At 37.8% G+C, this 26,546-nt stretch overlaps 1 protein-coding gene across 4 annotated transcripts; it reads right to left on the reverse strand.

Moving 5' to 3' along the window:
- Positions 1–689: 689 nt before the first annotated feature.
- Positions 690–26,204, reverse strand: LOC149847483 (tubulin-folding cofactor E-like). 4 transcript variants are annotated; one of them, XM_089997049.1, is made up of 15 exons: positions 25,638–26,204; positions 24,924–25,094; positions 17,748–17,794; positions 4,482–4,628; positions 4,317–4,391; positions 3,678–3,799; positions 3,425–3,567; positions 3,222–3,283; positions 2,952–3,059; positions 2,836–2,870; positions 2,394–2,459; positions 1,975–2,066; positions 1,808–1,884; positions 1,640–1,717; positions 690–1,046 (listed from the first exon to the last, which is right to left on the reverse strand). In XM_089997049.1, the coding sequence occupies exons 1-15, from the start codon at positions 25,939–25,941 to the stop codon at positions 945–947; spliced, it is 1,629 nt and encodes a 542-aa protein (XP_089853175.1). In that variant the 5' UTR covers positions 25,942–26,204; the 3' UTR covers positions 690–944. The 4 variants fall into 4 exon arrangements, with proteins under 4 accessions (XP_089853175.1, XP_089853176.1, XP_089853177.1 ...); XM_089997050.1 differs by lacking the exon at positions 24,924–25,094 and having other exon boundaries at positions 25,638–26,070; XM_089997051.1 differs by lacking the exons at positions 4,317–4,391; positions 4,482–4,628 and having other exon boundaries at positions 25,638–26,070.
- Positions 26,205–26,546: the final 342 nt, after the last annotated feature.

The raw sequence follows: 26,546 nt of genomic DNA on the forward strand, positions 1-26,546 counted from the left end.
GAAACTCGCTCACACATTGCTTTTATGCGATGCTGAGGTGCTGTGTTGCAATGCATATCCATAAATCATTGTTGCAGAATATATTTGCAGGGTGTCTCGATAATTCATTGCAGACATGCAAGTTTTCAGAATCATGTGATACATGCAATATTGTGCTATGCAGCAACAGATGTGCCGGGATTGGTCGTTGGTTTATCATTTGCATTTCGGTATTAGGTCTGGTTATGAAATTGTAGTCATGGGTTGTATGGTAATGCTGGTTTAGAAGTGCTCTTGTGAAATGGGCAATACCACAGCAATGTAGCAAGCAGTTTTGGTATGCCAGTTTTGTAGGCCTGGTTGTAAGATTGAAGTCTGAAGATGCTGGTTATCACCTCAACTTTGTTTAACGAGATCACTGTTACTGCTAGTAAGTGTTTGACCAGCATTTAAAGTCCACTTCTGATTCTGTAATATCTTGATCTTTAGAAATTGTTCATCAGGGTCCCTAAAAAAAGATTGTTCATCAGGGCAATTAGCCTACCTATATGATGGGTCCCAGAATTTCTTCCTTAGATGGAACGATTCCATGTAGCCTTTCTGAGATCCGAGAAATGGGAAAAACAGGATCGCATTGGACTATTTTGAAACTATATCATGTTGCAGCATACAGCACAGATGAACTCATGGCAGAATGAAACAAGATTAAATGGCACTAGTTCCTCAAATTTAAATACAAGTCTAATAACAGATATAACAATAAATGTGTGCAAAAAGAGCAAATCTTGAGTCAAATAACTTCAGGAGCAGCAAAACAGAATGCATCTCTCTCTCTCTCTCTCTCTCTCTCACCAATAAGAAAATATCTGCTGTTGCAAAATGTGTTATTCCTGGATGTTTTTTATCAATCATTGGTTTCTGTTCGTGTAACGATGAGTGCAACTTATGAAGTGCTTTCAAAATGGTTAGCCTTCTTCGTCCACCAAAATGGTACCTCCAGTGCTTCCAATTCTAAGGTCAGACAGAGAATCCATATCGTTGTCAAGCAGCAAAGGCATGGTCCGGCCCTGCACAGATTAATATTTCCCAAATAAAAAATAAAGCAAGCATACGCTTGAGAGTATACTTTGCCTAGTTCATGATGATCAATTATGGTGCAAATTGGATAACTTAAAGTAAAATGCTTGTAACGTATCTTAACATGTCATGTTTTAGAGAACAAAGGGGAGAAAGAAAAGTATCTCACGATAATTAAAAAAGTTGGCACATGATAATTGCATATACCCCAACAGAATAAAAGATCGTTGGAAGGTGAGGATTCTATAAAATGGCAGCCAAAGACCGGACTCCAACTTTGTCCTCCAAGACTAATGCTGGATATGGTCGACCTATATACACGCCTGCCGTGTACTGGCCTTCCTCTTACCATATTTTGAATTTCTAGAGAATACTTGGATAAAAAATCCCCATTGCAAGTTTATGATGAAACTATTGTATGTTCATACCTCTTCTTGAAGAAATAATTTTGGCTTTACAGACTACTAATGCTGGATAAGGTCGACCTATATACATGACTGCCGTGTAATGGTCTTCCTCTTACCATATTTTGAATTTCTAGAGAATACTTGGATAAAAAATCCCCATTTCAAGTTTATGGTACCTCTTCCGGAAGAAACAATTTTGGCTTTACAGACTTCATCTTAAAGAAACTGACACACAGAACCTTCAGCTTTCCAACCTGTATCACATCTTTCAATGATTACAAAACTTTCTGCATGTGCAGAAGATGAGAAAAGCAAAAACAATTATAAGGAGGCATTGTGAATACGGTGGTTGTAGCAGGAAGTTTCTTTGTAAGAGGCGGCTTTTCCCCCATGGATGCTCCAACACATTTCAGAGTAATTGCTGCATGCAACATGTGGCATACATGAGTCATCGTACAAAATCCCCTTGCAAATGGCTTCTTCAACCATCAATTTAACATTCAATTCTTACACATTAAACCAGAAGCCATTTTCTGAGGTCCCAGTGTCCCAGAAGATCGCTTCTCATCCTCAATACCATGAAACCTTTTTAGCTCAAAAAACCTGCACGAGAATCACTCAATGCTTTAGGCACGTTTAAAGCCTGGAATATGCAGGTTGGTTAAGTGCAAGCATTGTGTGGTAGGGACATGAGCAACCTAGCTCTCTCTGAATGCACCTGACCAAATTGGTCAAGGTGTTAACATGAATGAGCATTCATTCAAGGCTTATCATCACTATAAAACAAGAGACCTTTGTGTCCTAACTTTGGTAATCTTTATGCTTGTATTATCTGAAAATTTGAACTGGAGAGTGCAGTTAGATCTACTAACATATGTTGGTCAGATAAACTGCAGTTAATGCCTAAAAGCACACTATATGGCAGCTTACCTTGGATGCATTTTCCTTATCTCTTGTTTGTCCAGTTGCATGTTAGCCATTACTAGATGAATATACCTGTAAGTTGAGTGCCAACTCAGAAAAGAAAAATAGGTAATGATGGATAAGTTGAAGTCACAAACATTCATAAATTCCATTTATCTATATAGAGAGTGTATTAAGTTTATTTCTCTTCAAGCAACAACTGCAACAAATTTTCCATGAAAAGCTGTTTGTAACTTTGTAAGATATCCTGTTTGTTGTAAGGTTAACATTTCCAAAATCTTGGAAATTTTTGGCACATTATTTGGTTGCTTGTGTAAAATAATGAACACGAGATTGTGAAACACATAAAAGGATAACAAAAAATAATATTAGGAAAACTACTATCCTTTTTGTTTCCCTTTATTTTCATATTTATATGATATATACAAGCAGCAAGGTGTAATCTCACCTTATCTCAGCATCCTTCCGTTCATTCTGGTTCACCTACCAAGTATGATGTAACTTTTTCAACAAAATTTTGTAACTTAAAAACTGACCACTAAACAGAACATTTTTTTTTACTACCTCACTCCCATTTAGCATGGTGACTTTTGCTAATCGTGCGATCAGAACAAATCGTTGCACACCACCTTTTCCAGGATCAGCAATTGGATTCTCAGAGAGTCTAACATCCTTCAAATACATTCAGCAAGCAGATTATTGTAGGAAATACAGCTATACATATACATTTATTATTGCAAATCCTCTATGAAAATTGTCACTGACAAAAGAAATTTGGTGCAAGAGTCTCTTAATAGGTTTAAAGTATTTGAACTATAAATCCAGGAACCTCACCGTCAAGCTTGGAAAATTGTTTAGTGAATCCACAGATGCCAAATCTTCAATCTTATTACCACCTGAGCAGTGGTACGATAAGAAACAAAAGAAGAAAAAAACAAAAATAACCACATAGCCAAACAAAAATAACAAAAATTACCACTTATAAACAGCATAGTCATCTCATAATAAAAGAAAAAAACAAAAAGCTGAAAAGATACCTAGAAGCAGACAACGCAAGTTCTTGAAATGCTTGAAGCGATTCTCTTGCAAGTCACAACCATATATGGAATCATGATTTGGATGAAAATCTGGATAAGATATGCTTTTCAAGTTGTTCTTGCTTAAATGAAGTTGCTCCAAGCTGGACAAAAGAATATTTTAAAAACTAAAATGAGTCCAGAGTCCAGACACAGCCAAATAATAGCTTAAAAACAACAATTTCTGATGTGGGAATGATATTTCATACTTTACCTTCTTAACTGAGAAAGCTTCAGAACTTCATCCCACGTATCTATCAAGTTATCCTCCAAATTTAAAACCCGCAAGAGATCAAATCCTTCCACATAGGAGAATGATGGTGAACAGGGCAATATCTGTATGAAAGAAATATTTCTACAGTTCTGTTTTAAAATCACAACCTCCTCATAAAAGCAGCTACAAAGGTACTATTGTTTGAGGTGAGGTAAAAATTAATGCCTATATGCAAATACCCAATATGATTTATAAAATTGAAGGCATTTTCTCCTTATGCACAAAGCATGCACTATCCATGCAAGGACACCACAATGAATGGATTGGAAGATTTCCTCATTTATTTTATGTTAATCCTTGTCATGGATAGATCCAACTATATAAAGTGTGCAAGCCTTCTATCCTTTTTTGTTCCAATTAAAAAATACAAATTTTAGAAAAATTAAAACCCTGAAAGCTTGTCAAAGTGAAAAGTGTGGACAGAACGACATTCCAGAACCGTGAAAGCACCTGAAAACACCTTTTACTTCCCCCTTCATGTCAGTCTCATCAATCTGTTTGCTACTATGTGACACCATTGTTGCTATCCAACAATAGTGTCTATAAGACATGGTTGCTATTGTAAACATTGGCTCTTACCTCGATTCTCATCAATCTATTTGACATCACGTGGAGCTCTTCGATAGCTGGAAGATAATTCTTCAGGACATCAACCTATTGGAATCCAAACATAAGTAGTCACGAGCAAGAACCCTACATCTCAATGACAAGCTACATCAAGTTCCTACAAACTCACAGTAATACCTGCTTCCATGTCACACCACAGTTATTGAGGACCAAAATATGAATGTTTTTGAGAGAATGCATCCCAGATACATCATGTGACATGCGGTTGTTAGTCAAATCAAGGACTTCAAGAGCTGGCAGTTCTTCGCAGATAGAATTCACATCCTACCATCAAACTCAAATCAATCAAATTTTTGCAGAACTATAAAGGCCAAGTTATGATGATGGCATGGACGATGCATGCCAAGTATCCTAGCATGAAGACGTGCTATGGCAGTTGAAATACACGCTGTTGGAAGTTATCATCTGATATGGCTTGAACAGATAGCAGCACATCAAAGAGTGATACTAATGTAACCAAGAGTTCTTGGGTCTGAAGTCTCATTAGGGGCTGTTCCCCAACATAGCTATCACAAGAGGACAAAAAAGAAAAAGACGCCATCCAATATGGATGAAATAAGTTACAACATAGTTTGACTTTGACATCTACAGATTTGGTTGATTCTATTCCAAAATATGGCCAGGAAAGGTTCATCATACTTATACCAATTTATGCACATAGTATGTGTGTATATTTATGCATATGCACGTTTGTGTGTTCTCCAGCAAGCCAAATGAGAAGCTCTACTTCACTAGAAATACTTCAAGTGATCAAGCATGACTTGGGAAGTAAAGGTGATGCCTTGCTTGCCTCATTAGATGTGGGCTATGTCACATGGGTGCGGGTGCGGAACTTTCAAAAAACCCGGGTGCGGGTGTGGCACTTTCAAAAAACCCGGGTGCAGGGGTGCGGCAAAAATATAAAAAATTATATATATATATATATATATATATATATATATATATATATATATATATAAAGTCCAAAAGTTGGACATAAATGACCCTGGGTGCGGTCAACGTACCCAAGGTTGGGTTGACCGCACCGGGTGCTGCATGCGCACCCGCATCGCGTCGACGCGGGTGCGGCACCCAGTTGGGCGAGTCCCTGTGACATAGGATGTGGGGGATACAAGAAAGAACAATCAGATATAAAAGTTATTAAATCTTTTGAGGTTGGCAATGTATATAACTGTTAAAATATAGTATGCGTATGGATCTGGATCCAGATCCATACGCACGTTAAATGAAACACATGCACAATACTGTTTCATTAATGGCATTCTTGTAATACTTCTGTAACAATAGACTCATTGTATATCTGCTTCTTTTTTATAAAGCTTAGGGCTTGGAGGTTGAGCTATTGTGTGCCGCCCCAGCCATTGTGCATCTCCCTCTCTCTCTCTCTTCTTGTTTCCTGTGAAGCTGAACCACACACATACGAAATCTCATATGGTATCAGAGCAGTGGTTGCGAAATCCTATCAGAGGCGTGTTCAGCGAGATCTGAAGAAACAGGTTTTGCTTCATCTTTCCCCCCTTTTATTCTCCTCTCCTCCCCTTCTCTGCAACTCGTTCTTTTTCTGCTAGTTCTTTTATCATCTCCGTCTCGGTCCCAGAACTAAACAGGTTCCTAAACTTCTGCTACTTGTTTTTTTTTTTCTTGATTCTCGTTCATCATCTGTTTATCTTCTTCATCATTAAAACTGCTTCATCATTAACGTTTGTCTCTCTTTCCTCGACATCAACGACTGCAGCCATCATTTCTAAGTGTTCTCCTCTCTGATTGCAGTCTGTTTGATTCAACTTTGATTGCAGTCTCCTCTTTGATTGCAAACAATCTCTTTTTATTCTAGCAATTTTTTTCCTTCCTTTATTGTTGTTTTAGTGTTCTCTGTGCAATGCCTAGGCAGATTATAACAGTTTACAATCTCGATTCTGAATCTGCAAAAAAAAATGAATTTCCTTTCAAGATATTGGTAGCACAGATACATGCCTTGTTGAAGTTCTACTGATTGATTAAGTGATCTCAAATCTGTTTGTTTCTTTTCATTCGTCTTGTTTGCTTATTCATTGTCCCATTGATGTGGATTACTCCTCGTCATCCGGTCCCTCTGCAAATTTCTTGAGTCAGCTCATTACAGAAAAACTTACTCATTCTAATTTTTTGACCTGGAAGAGGCAAATCCTTCCTTTTATACGGAGTCAGGATCTCGATGAACATCTGGATGGTTTAGTTCCTATACCACCACGACTTATTTTGCAGGAAACCAAGGATGAGAAGGGTGACACAATTATCATTTCTATTAAGAATCCAGAGTATACAGCTTGGAGGAAGCGGGATCAGTCTTTGGTTGCTTATATTACGTCAACACCTATGTCACATGGGTGCGGGTGCGACACGGGTGCGGCACAATTTTAAAAATTTTGGACACGGGGACTCGGCTATATATATAAATATTTTTTTTAAAAAAATATATATATATATATATATATATATATATAATAATATATCCTGTGTGTGCATATATCTATATAAATTTTGGACACTCGGCTCGTGACTCTTCCGAGTTGTCTCAGATCCTGAATTAACTGAGTTAAAATAGTAGTATAACTGGGTTAGAACCAAACTTGGCTGAGTTTATCATTGACTCGGCTGAGTCTTAGCTACCATGGGAATAAAACATCATCAAGGTATTAATTAAAAGCATTAACTAAAAGCATGTTCTGGTAAATGCATTAAACATCTTTTGCTAAAATTATAACATTAATTAAAAGCATTAAAAGCTTTTAATTTTTCAAAGCTAGATTTGAAAAAGAGAGAGAATTAAATGATCTCGGTGGATGAAAAATGTTGGTACTCGTGGATGAGAATTTATTAGCCTTTATAAGAGATAGAACTCGGTGGATGAAAAGTGTTGGTACTCGTGGATGAGAATTTATTAGCTTTTAAGATTGAGAGAGAGAATTAGATGATAATATTTAAGAATAATTTTTTATGGGGCTTATGAGAGAGAGAATTAAATGATAATTAGCTTTTTTCATGCTATATATATTTTAAAAACTATATAAAAAGATCATTTTTTTTTGTTTTTTGCTATAAAAATGGACAATTTTGGACTCGGTCAAAGTTGACCGAGTCCAAAAGTGGACGGACTCGGCCTCGACTCGTTGACCAAGTCCGACTCGGCGTTGACCTGTCCAGGCCGAGTCCGAAGCCGCACCCGTGTCCGCACCCGTGTTGGGGCGTGTCGACTCGGGTGCGGCGCCTCCCTAGCCGAGTCCGTGTGACATAGGTCAACACTCTCTCAAGAAGTGTTAGTTACTCTTTCAGATGATTGCACTGCGGCGGATCTGTGGAGCAAGCTGTCTCAGACATACTCTCAGATATCAGAAGCCCGAGTTATGTACTTAAAAAATGAATTTCAAAGTTTGAAGAAAGGCTCCATGACAGTCATGGAATACATAAGCCGCTTGAAGAGTATTACTGACCAATTGGCGGTTATTGGAAGTGTTATTGCAGATAAAGATAAAGTTCAACAACTTCTCAATGGATTAAGCCCTGATTTTGACATGTTTACCACAACTTTATCATGCCTTCCTCACTTGCCCACCTTTGACGACCTTCAAGCGAAACTTCTCCAGCATGAGATGATTATGAAACAAAGGGTAGAAGGAAATGAATCAGCTCGTTCTCATTCAGTTTTGGCCATGGACACTTCTGTAGGTTTTGGACAAGGGAATGGAGGGCATCAAGGAGGCAGAGGTCGCGAACATTTTGGGCAGGGAGGACGTGGTATCTTGCCTACACCTAATATTTCAGGGGTTTTTAATACAAGGAATCAGAGGAGAGTGCCCACTTGTTTCTTATGTAACAAAAGAGGACATGTGGAAGTTGATTGTTGGTTTAATCTACAGAATAGAGGAAAAGTAAACAAAATTGAAAATAAATCAGCTACTACCGTGGACACGAAAGCGTCATCTGCAGATGTGCAACAACTTTTGTTATCAGCATTGTCACAGATGACGATAAAGCAAAATGAACAAGGCGAGTGATATGTTGATTCCGGTGTTGCCACACATGTTACGGGTAATGTGGGTAAGTTATCTCACTTATTGCCTTACTTTGAAAAAGGTAGTATAGTTACGGGAGATGGAACTTATCACTCCATTAGTCATACTGGCAGTGCACATATCCCTATGTCAAAGTCTTCACTTCACTTGTCCAATGTCCTTGCTCCTAATATTAAAAAAAACATTGTTTCTGCAGCTAAACTTGTTGACGATATGAATTCTTCCGTCGAATTTACTCCCTCTTCTGTTTATGTTAAGGATCTACGAACGAAGGAGACGTTCGCTAAGGGGAAGCGACAATGAAACATGTACGTCTTCAAGGAGATTCCTTCAGTGTCTTTGCCTTCAGTCTCAGTCCTCCAGTTGAAGTCGTCCAAGCATTCTTCAGAGTCTTCGCCTTTAGAGTCTTGGTTTTTCCCTTAATTGGAAGTTTTTAATTCATCTCATTGTAATAAGTCAGATATTTGGCATAGTCATTTGGGACATTGTAGTCGGGGTTTCGTTGAAAATCTTGTATCTGATGGTTTCTTCCAGAGTCTAGTTTATGTTCATTTTTTTATAATAATAATAAATGTTCTTCATGTGAACTCTGCAAAAGCCATGTTCTTCCGTTTCATATTATTAATAAAAGGGTTTCAAAGCCATTTGAGATTATTTGTTTCGATGTTTGGGGACCCGCACCTATTCCTTCTCTTTCTGGCAGTCGTTACTATGTTATCTTTATTGATTCTTATTCCCGTTATACTTGAATATATTTCTTGAAACATAAGCATGAAGTTTTCCAAATATTTCGGGAATTCCATTCGATGGTCAAAACAAAGTTTTCTTGTGATATTGTGCATTTACAATGTGATGGTGGAGGAGAGTATTCATTGAACGAGTTTATTGCCTTTCTTCGGGATAAAGGAATAAGTCGACAGGTTTCTTGCCCTCATACTCCTCAACAAAATGGGGTTACAGAGAGGAAACACAGGCATATTGTCGAGAGTGCGATGAGCATGTTACATGATAGCAATGTGCCCGTTAGTCTCTGGAAAGAAGTTTTTCACACATCTATTCATGTCATAAATCGTCTTCCTATAGCACTTCTGGATCGAAAATCTCCCTATTATATTTTATTTGGGCAACATCCCTCTTATGATGAGCTGCGTGTTTTTGGTTGTGTATGTTATGTACATATTGTTTCATCTCTGCGAAATAAGTTTCAGGACAAGGCCGTCAAGTGCAAATTTGTTGGGTATGCGGATGAATACAAAGGCTATCGATGCTATGACCCTACTACAAAACGTATTAGGACCTCCAGAAATGTTGTTTTTGATGAACGAAATTTTCAGGTCAATGACTCTGAAGAGTTGTCATCTCGAGAAGTAGAGGTATATGATTCATGGATGAGCGCAGATCTTTTTGCTAATACAGGAGAAACATGTCAGGCAAATTGTCCTTCCTTCAGCTTGAGTAGGGAGTTAAATGACTCACAAATGCATGTTGAATTATCTCCAGTAGAACGCTTCTCTGGACAAATATACACTAGACGGGACATAAATACAGAGCCAAGGAATATGGAAAGCATCGCCACGCATTAGGCATCCTATTCAACGATGGGTGAGTTATGAGACCTTTTCCCTTGATTTCCAGTTGTTTATGTCTCAACTCACAAAACAGGATGAACCTACTTGTTTTAATCAAGCTCTTCAATCCCGTCATTGGACTGAAGCTATGAATGAAGAAATGGAAGCATTTCATGAATGCCAGATTTGGAAAATAGTACCTCGGCCAGAAGGAAAGAATGTAGTTGGCTCAAAATGGGTTTATAAAACAAAGTATAAGCCCGAAGGAAGTATTGACAGATATAAGGCGCGACTTGTTGCTCAGGGATTCACACAATAATATGGTGAAGACTACGATGAAACTTTTAGTCTGGTAGTCAAAATGGGTACAATTCGTGTCATCATATCCCTAGCAGTCGATCGAGGATGGAGCCTTAGCCAGATGGATGTCAAAAATGCATTCTTGCATGGAACTTTAAAGGAAGAAGTGTATATGGAGCAACCTCCTGGTTATGCCGAGAAGGATCCTACTGCCTGGGTGTGCAAACTAAGGAAATCTCTGTATGGGTTGAAACAGGCGTCCCGTTCTTGGTTTGAAAGTTTCTCTATGCAAATTCAAAGTTATGGTTTTAGAATATGCTCTCTGGATCACTCGCTCTTTATTTACCAAAAGGCAGACATTGTTATACTTCTTATATATGTTGATGACATTGTGATCACTGGGAGTTCAAATAATCATGTGCAAGACATGAAACAGTTTTTAATGAAAACTTTCAAGATGAAAGATTTAGGGGAGTTGAGGTACTTTCTTGGTGTGGAAGTTGACAGATAACAAGACACATTGACACTCATGCAACAAAAATACACTCTTGACCTTCTGGAAAGAGCCGGGATGATGAATTGCAAACCAGTCAGCACTCCTAGTGTATTACATCAAAGGCTGAGCCCTGAAGACGACCATCTTTGTGTCAACCCTACAACGTATAGAAGCCTCGTGGGGATGTTACAGTACTTGACCTTTACCAGACCTGATATAGTTTATGTTGTCAATCAGGTATCCCAGTTTATGCATGCTCCAACGGAGGGTCATATGGAAGCTATGAAGCGCATTCTACGCTATTTAAAAGGAACTATAGGAGACGAACTTGTTTATCGCAAGAACGATAATCTGCATAGAAGACATGAACTCATCACTTATATAGACACAGATTGGGCAGGGGATCCAAATGAGAGACGATCTGTCTCTGGATATTGTGTATATATTGGACACAATTTAGTGTCCTGGAGCAGCAGAAAACAAAAGGCAGTGGCACGATCGAGTACAGAGGCTGAATATAGGTCGATGGCTGCAGGTACGGCAGAAGCTACATGGATTAGACACTTATTGAGTGATCTTGTGGAGACAATTATTCGATCTTTTCTTCTATGTGACAATCAAAGCACAATAAACATTGCATGTAATCCTATCCAGCATAGCAAAACGAAGCACATTGAGATTGATCAACATTTTATACGGCAGAAAGTCGAGATGAAGGAGATAGAACTACGTCATGTTCGAACAGAAAATCAAGTGGCAGACTTGTTTACCAAGGGGTTAATAGGACGTCAATTTTGGCTATTGAAGAGCAAGTTGTACATGATCCAAAATCACGTACAACTTGAGGGAGGGTGTTAAAATATAGTATACGTATGGATCTGGATCTGGATCCAGATCCATACACACGTTAAATGAAACACATGCACAATATTGTTTCATTAATGGCATTCTTATAATACTTCTGTAACAATAGACTCATTGTATATCTGCTTCTTTTTTATAAAGCTTAGGGCTTGGAGGTCGAGCTATTGTGCGCCGCCCCAGCCATTGTGCATCTCCCTCTCTCTCTCTTCTTGTTTCCTGTGAAGCTGAACCACACATATACGAAATCTCATAATAACGACTCCAATACCAAACTAGTGAAAGAAAGCAACGAACGAGGAGAGAGAGGCTCTGAGGGCTGAAGAGAAAACCCAATTAAGGGTCTGCGTGTTTTGCTTCTCATTAAGTAGGCTTCTGTACAGTGATTAGGGTACGAAAATACCCATTACATGTTATACAAATATTACAACATGCCATTAATGAGCATGTGTTAATAAACAAGATGAATTGGGTCTGGATCCTGAGATCCAGACCTAGTCGTGAATGACGTCTTTTCACCCTCCCTCAAGGTGTACATGGTTTTGAACCATGAACAACTTGCCTTTTAACATCCAAAATTTATCCTTGATAAGTCCTTTTGTAAACAAGTCAGCAACTTGGTCAGCAGTCCGAACGTATTCTGGTTCAATTTCCTTTTCTTCGACCTTCTGTCTTACAAAATGTTGATCAATTTCAATATGTTTGGCACGACTGTGATAAAAGGGATTGAATGACATATTGATAGCACTTTGATTGTCACACAAGAGAAAGCTTTTGAAAATCGGGTCTCCTACTTCTGTCAATAGATGTCTGATCCATGTTACTTCAGTTGTAGCTACTGCCATTGATCTATATTTTGCTTCTGTGCTCGACCTCGCTATGGCTTTTTGCTTCTTACTGCTCCAGGAGACAAGATTTAGGCCAATAAAAATACAGTATCCTGAAACTGATCTACGCTCATCTGGATCTCCTGCCCAATCTGCATTTGTGTAAGTAAGAAGCTCATGCATGTGATGGCCATGCATACTCTTTCTGTATTGAAGACCATCTTCAATAGTTCCCTTTAAATATCGAAGAATGCGTTTAACAGCTTCCATATGCACAATATGCGGTTCATGCATGAACTGAGATACCTGATTGATAGAATAGACAATGTCAGGCCGAGTGAAGGTAAGATACTGAAGCATTTCTACTATCCTGCGATATCCTGTAGGGTCATCATACAGATCTCTATCTTGGGAACTGAGTTTCTGATGAAGTACACTGGGTGTGCTTAGAGGCTTGCAATCAGTCATACCTGCCTTGCTAAGAACATCAACGGTATACTTATGTTGAGTGAGTGTTATGCCTTCAGCAGTCCTGTCAACTTCTACTCTAAGAAAGTATCACAGTTTACCAAGATCCTTTATCTTGAATCTATGATTCTGTTCAATATGTTCATTAGAGTTACCTGTAATGATAATGTCATTAACATATATCAATAACAGGGTAACTACATCTTTGCATTTGAATATGAAAAGAGAATGGTCGAGAAGAGACCGAATAAAGCCATATTTTTCTACTTTAAGCGAAAAACTGTCAAACCAAGATCGAGATGCTTGCTTCAGACCATATATAGTTCTCTTTAACTTGCACACGTATTCTTTAGAGTTTCCTTCTGCATACCCAGTGGGTTGCTCCATGTATACTTCATCCTTTAGAGTTCCATGTAGAAACGCATTTTTCACATCCAGTTGACTGAGAGTCCATTGGTGTTCAACAGCCAATGATAGTATGATGCGGATAGTGCCCATTTTCACGACCGGACTAAAAGTCTCATCATAATCTTGTTCTTGCTCCTGTGTGAAGCCTTTAGCAACCAGCCTAACCTTGTATTGTTCGATAGTCACATCCGGCTTATACTTTATCTTATACACCCACTTTGATCCAACCACATTTCGATCGTATGGTCTGGGAACAATATCCCAAGTCCTACATTCATGAAGGGCCTCCATTTCTTCGTTCATAGTTTCAATCCATCTCTTAGAATTTATTGCTTGATAAAATGTTTTGGGTTGATCCTCCTTGCCCAAAGAGGCTAAGAAGAGTTGGAAATCCATTGTAAAATTCTCATAACTAACCCACCTATCAATAGGATGTCGAGATCGGGTAGACCTTCTGTGAACAGGTGATTGAATGGAAACAGGAGGATTCTGCTCCTGATTAGAGTTGAGGGGTATCTCCTTCTCACGTCAAGAGTAAACAATGCCTTTATATCTTTCTGAAGCCGATAGTGACTCAGAAATCACACTTTCCTGAGGTCTTTGCTCAGCAGTAGATACGTTTCCCTCATCTCTTTGATGACATTCAGAGGAACAAACATCATCAATACTAAAAAAGTGATCTGAGTTTAACCAAGGATGATAAACTTCAATTTCAGGAGGAGTGATAGCATTATGACCAAAATTTGATTCGTCAAACACAACATTTATGGATATTCTGATGCGCTTGCTTACGGGATTATAACATCTGTAGCCTTTGTAATCATCAGCATACCCAACGAATCTGCACTTTAAGGCCTTATCCTGAAACTTATGCCGCATTGAACTGTCAACATGAACATAACATAAACACCCGAATACATGCAAATCATGATAATTTGGATGCACACCATGCAAAGAGAAATAGGGTGATTTGTTTTCCAAGATGTTCATGGGCAATCGATTTATGACATAGACTGATGTATGGAAGGCTTTTGTCCAGAAGGTAACTGAAAGATTACTATCATGCTCATTGCACTCTCGACAATATGACGATGCTTTCGTTCAGCAATCCCATTTTGTTGAGGTGTATGAGGGCAAGACACCTGCTTACTTATCCCATTTGTTTGGAGGAAACTAATAAAGTCATTTGAAGAGAATTCACCTCCTCCATCACATTGGAAACAAATGATATTCTCAGAGAATTGATTCTGAACAAAGGAATGAAAGTTCTAAAATAACTTAAAGGTTTCAGATTTATTTTTCATAAAGAAAATCCATGTGTATCTAGAATAGCTATCAACAAAGATGAGATAATATTTAGTGCCAGACATGGAAGAAACTGGAGCCGGGCCCCAAATATCTGAACATATAATCTCGAATGGTCTTGAAGCTCTTTTATTAATGGAATGAAAAGGAAGAACATGACTTTTACACTGAAGACAACTAGAGCATTTTTTATTGTCGACACTTAAACTTAGACTTGACTTGGGAATAAGACTACTTGAAACAAGTTTATCAATAAAATAACTACTACAATGACCCAGATGACCATGCCAAAGATTCGGCTCAATACATTCAGAAAGATTAAAAACACTGTCAGGAGGAACTGAGGATGACGACATGAGCTTTAAGGTGGAATCAACAGACTGAATACCAGATGAAGGATTCTCTTGGAACACATACATATTCCCTTGTCGTTTTCCTTCAACGAACGTTTCCCTCGTGTGAAGGTCCTTAACACAAACAGAGAAATGAGTAAACTCGACTGAAGCATTAATGTCATCAACAAGCTTAGAGACAGAAACAATATTTTTCTTGATATTAGGAGCATGGATGACATTTGAAAGAGCAAGAAAAGAGTTGGACATAGGAATTACAGAATTTCCAATGTGCGAAATATGGTGGTGAGACCCATCTCCAGTGACTATACTATTTCTACCAACATAAGGAACAAGATTTAGGAGCTTACAAGCATCACCAGTGACATGAGTGGCTGCACCAGAATCAACATACCAAGTGTCTTGATCATTCTGTTTGATATTTAATTCAGCCAAAGCAGACAATAACAGTTCTTTGACTTCTCCACTATTTTTCAATGTATTTGTTCAATTTCTTGTCTCCAATTGCTTTCCTCTATTTTGCGGGTTAAACTAGCAATTTGCCTTTATGTGTCCCCTTTTGTTGCAGAGAAAGCAGGTAGGTATTGTGGCAATCCAACAATTTGCCTTTATGTGTCCTTTGCCTTTGCAGATTAGGAGGCATACTAAGAGTAGGTAATATTCCACGAACTCCTTGTCCATTCCTCTCTTGACTAACTCTTTCTCTAGATTCATACCTGCCACGTCCTCGACCATAGGCGACTCCTGTGACAAGAACGTTGTGGGCTCCAACGGGGTTGTGATTACCTTCAGAGAATCCTTTCAAAGTCATCTCATATTGTAAGAGCTTAGCACGAAGATCTTCAAATGTAGGTAAGTCTGGCAAACACAGCAAGGAAGTAACCATATATGATAATCGGGTCCCAGCCCGCTCAAGGTTTGTTGCACCATATCTTTGTCGTTAACTGCGCATCCCACTATAGCCAATTGATCTGTGATGGTTTTCATTTTGTTTAAGTACTCCGTGACAGTCATGGAGTCCTTTCTCAGCATTTGAAATTCTTTCTTTAAAAATAAAACTCTTGCCTAAGAAACTTGAGAGTACGTCTGAACGAGACGATGCCATAACTGCATAGCTGTGCAGTCATCGGGGATTGCCACAAGCACCTCCTGTGACAGGGTGGAAGTGATGTAGGCAACCAAAGCCTGATCTCGCTTCGTCCAGGATATATATTCTGGATTTCTGACAAAAGTAATGGAAGTGTCACCCTCCCCAGTCTTGCCATCTTGTGATATGAACTCTGGAGGAACAAAAACAGAGTCATCTAGATGCCCAGAAAGATCTTGACTTCTTATGAATGGGATGATTTGTCTTTTCCAGTTAAGAAAATTGGGGTTGTTTAGTTTTTCTGACATAAGTTGGCTAAGAAAGTTGGAAGAAAGTACAGATTGAGAAGAAGAAAAAGAATCCATAGGTAATTGAAGGTGGAAGGAAAATAATATTGGAGTAGAACAAAAAATAGTCAGAAACAAAGGTCAGAACCAATACGTAATTTCAGAAAACTCAGAACTCGGCTGCCTTTTTTTTTTATACAGCAGACCCGAGACAAAAAACGAAGTTATGCAGTAAACTGATCTGAATAGAGATTAGTTAATGAGAAGCAAAATATAAACACATTATTTGAATATAACATGTTTTTCCTTTTGAAAGATGCAAAGGGCTGAATCTGATTTTTGGATGAAACGATATTCTAAAATGTAAAGAAAAGAAATCTGATATTGTATTCAGATCAGAATCTGTCCTTACTTTTCTGAAGAAGATGAGGAACAATTTATGAAGTCACACAAGAATTTGCTCTTGTGTGACCATATGGAATCACGTCAAACAGCGTGAGGGGGAAAAGTAAATGCAAAATAGAGAAGGTGCAGACTCTGATGACGATTAAAGGAAAGTGGGTGACGATTAAAAGTGAAAAGGGATTGACGAGATGCAGACCTTAGAAATAGGAAAAAAAACAGAAAAACAGAATACGTTAACTAAAAAAAATATTCTGCAGAATGAGAGGAGTAGGAAAGCAACAAGGGAGGAGAGAACCTGGATTTGTTAATGAAAGAATTACCTTGGAGGAAGACGTTGAAGAGAGAACCTGGAACCTGTCGCTCTGATACCATGAAAGAAAGCAACGAACGAGGAGAGAGAGGCTCTGAGGGCTGCAGAGAAAACCCAATTAAGGGTCTGCGTTTTTGCTTCTCATTAAGTAGGCTTTTGTACAGTGATTAGGGTACGAAAATACCCATTACATGTTATACAAATATTACAACATGCCATTAATGAGCATGTGTTAATAAACAAGATGAATTGGGTCTGGATCCTGACCCAGTCATGAATGATGTCTTTTCAACTAGAATTCAATATTACTTTATATTTCGATATTTTCATGGAACATGGAATTGAAATAAAATATTGAAATCTTAGAGAAGAATAGAGAAGTGACTGAAACAAGCTGACAGCATTAGTTGGAATTTACTAATGTGGAAATATTATGCATCATATGAAGTTGTACAAATATGTACCTGAAAGAGCAACATCAAGACTGTATGCTAATTTACGGTCGCAATTAGTCCATGATATGCAGTTATGCGTTCATCCTCAGGAACTTTTGCAAGAAAATTATCATTTTTTGTTTTAAAAGCATATAAGTTCCTAAAATAACGTTGAACAGCAGCAGGCCTACATAAATATAAGGTAAATGTTAAAACACATACTTTCCAATGTGAAAGTAAGTTTCCGGTCAGATCAAGCTCCTTAAGATCTGCATTAACAAGAAAAAAACATAAAAAAATTCATCAGCTATTATATGAAAAGTTTATGAGCAAATGTATTAAAAGTAAAAAGGAGAAAAAATGATTAAGCTGAAAAAAACTAATGATTTATAGGTTTCATAAGAGTTACAATTCACTGCATGTGATACTTGCAGTAGATAGTTTGCAGTTGAGCAACATTTCTATACAACTTCAAGCGTTGTTTATTAACAATGATCGCTTTGTCACTAGGATAGTTGTAGTGTCCACAAAGGGATCAATTGTAAAAAATCGATGAAATCCATGTTCCCCTCAAGTACATAAAACAGTTCTCAGTTTCACATGGCACCAAACCTTGATTCTATATATCCTTCCACAAGTTGATTTCCCGAGCTAGATTGGGTTTTCTAGAACAACACACATACACTCTTAACTTATAAGCATTTATGTGCAGCATGTTAAGTTGTATTATATATATATATATATATATATATATATATATATATATATATATATATATATATATATATATATATATATATATATATATATATATATATATATATATATATATATATCATTGTAATAAGTAATACCCAATAGGGGTATTTCAGTCTTTTCACTCTATAGGTTGTGCCCACCCATTAGGGGCACTAGTGTCTTTGTATATTTTTTGTTTCCTTTATTTTTTTTCAGTTTTGTAAATTCCTGTTTTTGCAATAGGCAATATTGTCATTGCCCAAATATAGTTGTTGGGTGATCCCAACAACTACATTTATAGCTGTTGGGACGCTCAGAACAGCTATATTGGCTCTCCTTTATGTATATATAGGTGTGCTTTCCCTTAGATAGGTATTGCTTTCTCAAACACCCAATCTCTCAATAATATTCATTATTTTTACTTGTGATTCAGGCTTATAAGTGGCGTATGTGTATGAGTTTTGTATTGACCCTTAAGTAGTCATTGTGTTCTTCTTGTAAGCCCATAAGAGGCATCTATTTGTATTTTTTGCTCATAACATGGTTTCAGAGCCTTAGTGCTCCTTGATTGTTCTTTGTATTTGAAGATAGCATGGTGGACAGTAAAGATTGTAGGAACGTCGATTCAGTGCTTCAGGAAGTGTGTGCCATCAACAATCTTCATGTCTTTCGCTTCTCCCTCTTATTTTCTCTCTTTTTCGCTTCTATTCTCTTTTACCCCATGGCCGACAAGAAAGTTGTAATTGTTCCCATAAAATTTGATACCAACTATAACATGTGGGCCACCACGGTGAAAAGAATATTAGTAGGAAAAAAATTGTAGCATTTGGTTGATGGTTGTACTCTGAAACCTCAACCTATTCTTACCAAAGTTGTAGTGGGAGAAGATGAAATATCCAAATAAGAGACCCTCAAAGGAAATAAGAGAAATAAAACTCTCTTTGATTACAAAAATAGCTATAAAGTATGAAAAGTAGGTCATGCTTAAGTGTTCTCTCTTCATTAGAAGCATCAGTGAGGAGCCATGTGAGAACATCTTGGAATTTAAAAGAGCAGATGAGGCTTGGACTTTTATCAAGCAAACTTAGACTCAAAGAGATGCCACTCACAAATGGAAAATACATAACAAGATCTATCAATGCACACAAGGTGTCAAAAGTCTGTGTGAGTACTGTGGATCTTTAAAAAGACTATGGGACAAAATGGCTAAATTAGAGCTTATTTGAGACACACTCAATGATGCTCGTCTAAGAAAGAAACAAATCTTATAAGAGCATTTTTTTTCAATTTATGCTAGGCCTAAGACCTGAATTCGAACATGTGAGGGTCACCATTACTTATCGTGAGAAAGATGAGCCATGAAGTTTTGGCCGAAGTATGTATGAAAGAGACTACGTTGAAGATCATGACCAAGTCCAAAGAATCCAAGATAATGTATTAGTGATCCAAAGACACAGTGTCAACACTAACACTTACAAGCCTTCTCACTTCACAAGACCCAACTTTGAGAGGCAACGTAATGATGAAGGAAGATCATACGCTACAACAACAACTACGCCTTCATCCCAAAACAGAAGATCATACGCTACAATTGTAAAAAAATGAGGCACATTAAGCCTTATTGTCATGAATTTAAAAGAAATGATGAACAAAGAGTGATAAACGTAGATACATCGTATGAGGATAAGAATGGAACAAATGGAGATTTCAAATATGTTGGAACCATGTCGTTCTCCAATTAGTGGAAGCCCTACAACCACTTCTCAAAAGTTCATATTCTTCCATCATGGGAGTCATAATATCCTCTTCTTCTCTTGCAGATGCTTCTTGGACTTGGCTTTTGGACTCTGATGGTTCTTTCCATATGACTCCCCATGATCATTTACTTTCCGAATGTAGAAATAATTCAAGTAAATCTAATGTTTTCAGTGTTGATGGCTCCTTGATATAAAAGGGTTTGGTGACTTTAAAAATTCTTCAATTTTTTTTATACAAAAAATTAGATTGTCCCAAAATCCAATTTCAATCTTCTTTCCATTTTTCAAATTGTCGATCATGGTTGTAGAATCTTCTTTTCATCGGACCAATATTTGGTGCAGGATATTCAATCCGAGATGCATATTAGGGAAGACCATAGAGAAAGAGATCTCTACTCCATGGATCGATTGATAATTCCCAAAAATATTTTTTGTTATAATGTACATGATTTGGATATCATGGCATCAAAAGCTAGGTAATATACCTCATTTGAGAAAATTTTGTAATGAAAATTTTGATTGCATTGATTGTATTCACGGTAAAGTCAAGGTCATTCCCTTTTAAGAAAAAACTTTTTTTTATTGCACTGATTTACTTTCTTAGGCACAAACATGAAGTATTTAAATTTTTTAAATCCTTTTATAACTTGGTCAAAAATCTATTTGAGTATAATATAACACTATTTTTTGCTCTAATTCAGGGGGAGAGTTTATGTCAAATGATTTCAAAAAATATTTGGAACTAAATGAAATTGTTCACCAAAGATCTTGTACTTTAACTCCTCAACAAAATGGCTTGGTTGAAAGAAAACATAGGCTATATTATAGAAACTATTACAACCCTTTTCATTTCAAAAAATATCCCAAAGGAATTTTGGGCTGAAGCTGCCCTTACCATTGTTTATCTCCTAAATTGTATTCCTTCAGTGAAGCTTTAAAACATTACCCTTCTTGGAAAACTTTATAAAACCTCCCATGATTTTTCTAGACTAAGAACTTTTGGATGCAAATGCCTTGTTCTTACCAATAAAAAATGACAAATTGTCTCCTCGTGCAATTCTTTGTGTTTTTCTAGGATACATAGAAACCCAAAAAGGATTTAGATGTTATGATTTTCATAATGATAAACTATACAACAACAACAACAACTACGCCCTCATCCCAAAAACAATGGGGTCGGCGATATGAACCAAAAAAGAAAATCATTTCGGGTCTTCCACATGAATCCTTCTCATTCAATCATTTCTATCCAATGTCATGCCCTCGGTGAGGTTCAAAGCATTCATATCCTTTCTTATCATCTCCATCCAAGTCTTCTTAGGCCTACCCCGACCTCTTTTAACTAATTATTGTCCCATTTCTCCATCCTTCTAATTGGAGCATCATTAGGCCTTCGCCGAATATGTCCAAACCACCGTAAACGATTCTCTCTCATCTTATTTTCAATTGATGCAACGCCTACCTTCTTACGTATCTCTCCGTTTCGAATCTTATCTTTTATTGTATTTCCACACATCCATCTAAGCATACACATCTCAGCTACACTCATTTTTTGAATATGATGTCTCTTGGCAGCCCAACATTCCGTACCATATAGTAAAGCGGGCCTAATTGTCGTCCTATAAAACTTTTCCTTCAATCGCAATGGCATTCTACGATCGCACAACACTCCAGTTGCACTTTTCCATTTCATCCACCCAACCTTTATCCTATGATTTACATCTCCATCAATTTCTCCATTCTTTTGAATGATAGATCCCAAATATTTGAAACAATCATCCACCGGTATTTCCCGCTCACCAAGCTTCACTACACTCCCATCACTACTTAGTTGCTTACTAAATCGACATTCCATATATTATGTCTTACTCTTACTCAACTTAAAACCTCTGTCTTCCAATGTCTGTCTCTATAATTCTAACTTAGCATTAACCCCAGCTCTAGTCTCATCAATCAAAACAATATCATCAGCAAACAACATACACCACGGCACATTTTCTTGAATTGATCTCGTAAGCTCATCCATCACTATAGCAAATAGGAAAGGGCTTAATGCAGATCCTTGATGTAACCCAACCGTTATAGGAAAATTGTTTGTCACCCCTCCACAAGTGCGGACATTGGTTACTACTCCGTCGTACATATCTTTAATGATAAACTATATATCTCTAAAAAATACGATTTTTTTGAAAAAAAGAAGTTTCTTTGATCAAATGCGCCTAAGAAAGCTAGTAATTACTACTTGTTTGAATTACTTTCTAAAGATAAGGAAGATTCTTTAAGTATTGATAATGTAAATGAAGAACCTCAATTAAATACTCCCAGTGATGTTCCTAATATAGATAGAGACAACCATCCTATCCTTTAATACAGTAGAAGGGGCAATGATAGTCAACTCAATGCTTTAGACAAATATTCTAGCCATGAATCACAATTACAAAATAAAGTCGCTCATACATTACATGGGGAGAAAACATAGTTTGTGCAGAGGTACCCCTATTTCTTCGGCCTGAAGAATGTTGGATTTCATCACATCTTTGATGGGGATAAAACATGGTATACCATCCATTGATTCTACACTTTGTACTATTCTCTTGATTTTTGTCTCACCCATACCATGTGATCAAATGCTGATTGTGAGATACATCAACTCTATATCATTATCGTCCAACAAATCTTTAAAGGAAACTCACATGTATAAGTGTGAATTTCTCATTCTTTCACAAAATGAAGTCACTCATACATTGCATTCATTTCATTCTTTCACAACAATGTTGTTTTTCACTGCCTCTTTGATGGGAAGAAAACAGAGTATGTGCAGAGGTACCTCCATCTCTTCGGCTTCAAGAATGTTGCATTTCACCGCACCTTTGATGGGGAGAAAACATAAAATATCGTCGTTGACTATACACTTTGCGTTATCCTGATTTTTCTAATCTCACCCATACCATGTGTCAAACGAACCCTGATTGTGAGATACGTCAAACGATGACTGTGAGATACATTGAGTCTACATCATCATCGTCTAATACATCTTAGGGGCTTTCACAGTTCATTAGAGCAGAGGCCCCCATCGATTCTACATCATCATCCTTCACATTCTCTATGAAGAGAACATATTTTCAGGTGATCAACTTTTGCACTAACGAACAACTCATGGACTTTTGGTTTCCTATTTCACCCATACCATAAGATCTCACCATCGATGTTTTTACCAAAAAAACTCACTATTGATAAAGTGTCGTTGATCTTTTCACCGTCGATGCTTTTATCGAAAAAACTCATTGTCGATGAAGTGGCGTCGATCTTCTTACCGTCGATGCTTTTACCAGAAAAACTCACCGTCGATAAAGTGTCGCCCATGCTTTTACAGGAAAAACTCATTGTCGATTAGGTGTCACCCATGTTTTCATGGTTTTCCACCGTCGGTGAACCGTTGTCGATAGGGGTGTCAACGAACCAAACCCTATAGGGTCAGGGTATGGCTATAAATAAGAAGACCCGAGTCCGAACCCAAAGGTCTGAGTAATACATGGATCCGGGTATAGTTTGTGAAATTTTATACTGGACCCAACCCGAGTTTCGATTAAGACCCGCAATTTTCCAATGTAAATATGAGAAAAAATATTGTTTTACATGGTATGGTCCGAGTTTGGTTCATGTAGTTCTTATTGGGTCCGAGTATGTTTTTTCTTACAATGGACCTGATTAGACTCGGGTCCGGACCCGAAACTATACCAAAAAATTTGGTCCAAGTCTGGTTTCACTTGGGTCCAAACCAAACCCAACCCGTTGACACCCCTAACTGTCGATGAACCATTGCCGGTAAGGGATTTTCGCAAAGTCAGAATGTCGTCGAAAGGATTGGAGACCAAAAGAACCCTTAGAGTTGCGAAAATAGGGCATTTGCATGAAAATGAGGGTTTGAGAAACAAAGCATCATTTATATAGACAGGAATTTCGCAAGAAAAAGGAATTTTGCAATATCTGTGCAATACTCATTGAGAATTTCGCAATATAAGACTTTCACAAGTTTTTAGTAATTTCACAATACTACATGCATACTCCTCGGGAATTTTGCAAGGAAAAAAAAATTTGCAACATGACTTGCGATACAAGTTTCGCAAAAAAAATTTGAATGTCTCAAAATCAATTGTGATTTTGTTGATGAGTTTCACAAGTCCATCAACTTTTAGCGTTGTGACCTATGAAAATTAAAAATTCGCAGCTACGAGAGGTAAAAGCATCCCAAAAAAAATTAAAAACCTGCAGAATTGTCCATTTGGCAGATTTGGTAAATTGTGGGATATTTCGGGAAACACATCAATTGTATCGTACAGTACGGTCATTTTCCGTATCTTTTATTAATTAATATGGTATTCTTTACATTTTCAACATTAATTAACCATTCCTATCGGTCATATGGTCATTAATCATGATGAAGCTCACCCATTTGAGCCCATTTTTGCAATCTCCTGGATGGAGACTGGAGCTATAACTCAAGGTTGACATATCCGCCACTCGTGCAAATGATGGTGGTGTTCTCACGCTTCCAAAGTACATTTATACGAATTTCAATACTGAATCTATTTCAACCATCGTATGCCTTTTGTTCTTCACTTAAGCCTATAAGAGGTCCAGCAGCCATTGATTTTTTTCTGCCTCTAAATCCACTATCAATGGAGAAGAAAAATACTTCTCAAAAAGTCTCAAGGAATCCATCAAAAAGATATACAAGGGCAAAAAAAAAGTATCTAATTCTGCAAGAATAAGTTCTGCAGTATTAGTAGTGGAAGCACGAATCACACCATGTAAGAATACAAATAATGAGTTATGTTAGAAGAATCATGTTCATCCGGGTCTTTTCCTTCATACTATAATTTAGTCATAAAGCAAGACTCACTTGGTATCACAGTACGAATCACATGAGGTGGCCCAGATGAGCTAACTCCTAAATAAGCGAGTGAAGCATGTTGCAATTCTTCAAGTCGACTGAACTTCTCCTGAGCTTTATCCTTGCCCAAAAGTTGAATTGCCACTCTATTCTTTCTTAATGAATAGACATACATCTCATCTTTAAAGAAAATAAACCAGTAGTTAGAGGATGCCACATGTGATAACAACCGGATTATGATAAGAATATCTAGTAATTCCAAAGACAACAAACCAAGCCACATAATAAAAAATGGCCTACAGAAAATAACCAACATGCTAAAAACCAAATTACTCAAAAGGAATAAATCAAAACCACTTAAAAATCCTTAGAAACAGCACCAGGAAGAAAAAATGAGTTCAAATGGCAAATTCGACGCACCATCTTCTGCTTTTGCAGTGCCAAACAAGTAACAGAAAAGAACCAACACAAAAGCAACTAATTTTCTCATAAAAATCAGTCATAATCACAAAAAAGGAAATCAAAACCATGACAACACCACCAAGAAGGCAAAACGAAGTTCGAATTGCAGATTTTGACAAACCATCTACTGCTTTTGTAGTGCCAAACCAGGAACAGATGAGAACCAATACGAAAGGAACTAATTTTCTTCACAAAAAAAAAATCCTTATAAACAGCATCATAAAAAGAGAAAACGAGTCAAAATCGAGAAATTTGACGTACCCTCTTCTTCCTTTGTAGTTTCAGCCGTGTACCGGCAAGCAAGGGCCTCTAGAAAGGACACCCCTTTGCTTATGGTGTGAGGGCGAACAAGGGATCCCGATTTCTCGCCTCTGGCACGAAAGTAGCGAACCCCATTGACGCTACCATCGTGCTTGCCGTCCCCATTGTCCCAATCGACGCCTACCCAAGTTCCCGAATAGCCATCGACGGATCCCGCGTACTTCACGGTGCCGATTCGGCGGGAGTCGGAGACGCTGTGGACTCTCCGATCGATTTCGAACGATGGTTCTTCGCTTGGTGACATAGGTGCCCCTTCAAACTATTCCATCGATCGAGAAGCCTCTGATCTGTAGCAAAATCTTCCAAATGGGTGTGGGAAACTTCGGACTTGAATCGTTAGAGCAGATGAGTCGTTGAAGAAGTGGGGAAGATGGCGGCCTCTATAGTGGCACGTTTGGTCTGATGGGTGTCTGGAATCAAATGCTCTGGTTGGATTCAGAGAAATGAGCGGAATTGCAATCGAATTCCCTGAGAAGCAAGGAAAATTCTGATACAATTGGGTTTCCCGGATCCACTTTTTTCCCACGAATCCAAATATGCCCAAGATGGGCCACTGGTTTCCCTCCAAAAGCATGCTTTCCATAGGAAAATGCAGTCTGTTTACCTTAACACACCTTCTAAAACTAACGGTGCCTAAGATGTGTCTTAGGGAGCGTTTGATACACAGGACACACCCGTGTGGGGACCGACCGGTTTGTCCAGCATTTGATATGCAGGCGCACGGTGTTCATCACAGAATAGAACACGTTCTGTGCAGGTTCTTTACAAAGCGCTGGCAAGTCCAGGACAAATGTCACTCGGCTCTGCCCGCATGACATTTGTTCTGCCACGCAAACGCTGCCTTGGGGC

The sequence above is a fragment of the Nuphar pumila genome, chromosome 2, assembly GCF_984573655.1.
Source record: "Nuphar pumila chromosome 2, dmNupPumi1.hap1.1, whole genome shotgun sequence".
NCBI lineage: Eukaryota > Viridiplantae > Streptophyta > Magnoliopsida > Nymphaeales > Nymphaeaceae > Nuphar > Nuphar pumila.